Consider the following 740-nt stretch of genomic DNA (forward strand, 5'->3'; position numbering starts at 1 on the left):
GTGGTCGAGCGCGCGCAGCGTCTGGAGGCCGAGGCGGCCGACCTGCGCTCGCAGCTCAAGCAAAAGGCCGAAGACAACGAACGCCTAACCCAACTCCTCTCCGCTGAACAACAGAAGAGCAGCGCTGGAGCATCGGGCGTCGCCTCGTCTGGTGCTACTGGTACACACACACACACACACACCACATGCGCGCTTTCGCTTTCTTTCTTTCTCAAGAAGAATGAAAGAGAGCAGCTCACCTCGTTGTTCATTGGCACACACAGCTGAGCTGGAGGAAGAGCTTGAGTCGACACAAAAGAAGCTGAAGAAGGCCAAGAAGGAGATCGAGGAGAAGGAGAAGCGCATCGACGAGCTCCAGCTGCTCGTTGTCAAGGCGGGCAGCAGCACCTCGGGCGCCTCCGCCGGCGAGTCCGTGGAGGCGCTCAAGAAGCAGGTGGACAAGCAGAAGACCGACATCAAGGCCCTCAACAAAGAGAACCGCGACTCAAAGGACAAGATCGAGACCCTGCAGCAGGAGCTCGACCGCGCCAAGAGCGGCGGCGGCGGCGGCGGCGCTGGAAGCGACGCCAAGGAGCTGGAGAACCTGCGGAAGAAGCTCAAGTCCTTCGAGAAGGAGAAGGAGGAGGACGAGCTGATCGAACGCGAGATCTACTGCATGACCACCAAGTACCGGGTATGCCCCAGCTCGTCTCGTTCTTCTTCTTCTTCTTCTTCTTCGGGCTCCTTCTCACCAGCGGTCA

The 740-nt window shown here is 59.3% G+C and overlaps 1 protein-coding gene across 1 annotated transcript in view; it reads left to right on the forward strand.

Moving 5' to 3' along the window:
* Positions 1–740, forward strand: part of ACA1_134400 (uncharacterized protein) — a gene marked incomplete at both ends in the record, with an annotated part of 5,560 nt that overhangs the window by 2,663 nt on the left and 2,157 nt on the right. Inside the window, 2 exons of the mRNA XM_004333328.1 lie at positions 19–160; positions 264–673. Coding sequence (XP_004333376.1) covers positions 19–160; positions 264–673 — 552 coding nt within the window. The remainder of the gene's footprint in view (positions 1–18; positions 161–263; positions 674–740) is intronic.

This window comes from Acanthamoeba castellanii (assembly GCF_000313135.1).
Source record: "Acanthamoeba castellanii str. Neff unplaced genomic scaffold scf7180000084702, whole genome shotgun sequence".
In the NCBI taxonomy this organism is placed as follows: Eukaryota; Discosea; order Longamoebia; family Acanthamoebidae; genus Acanthamoeba; species Acanthamoeba castellanii.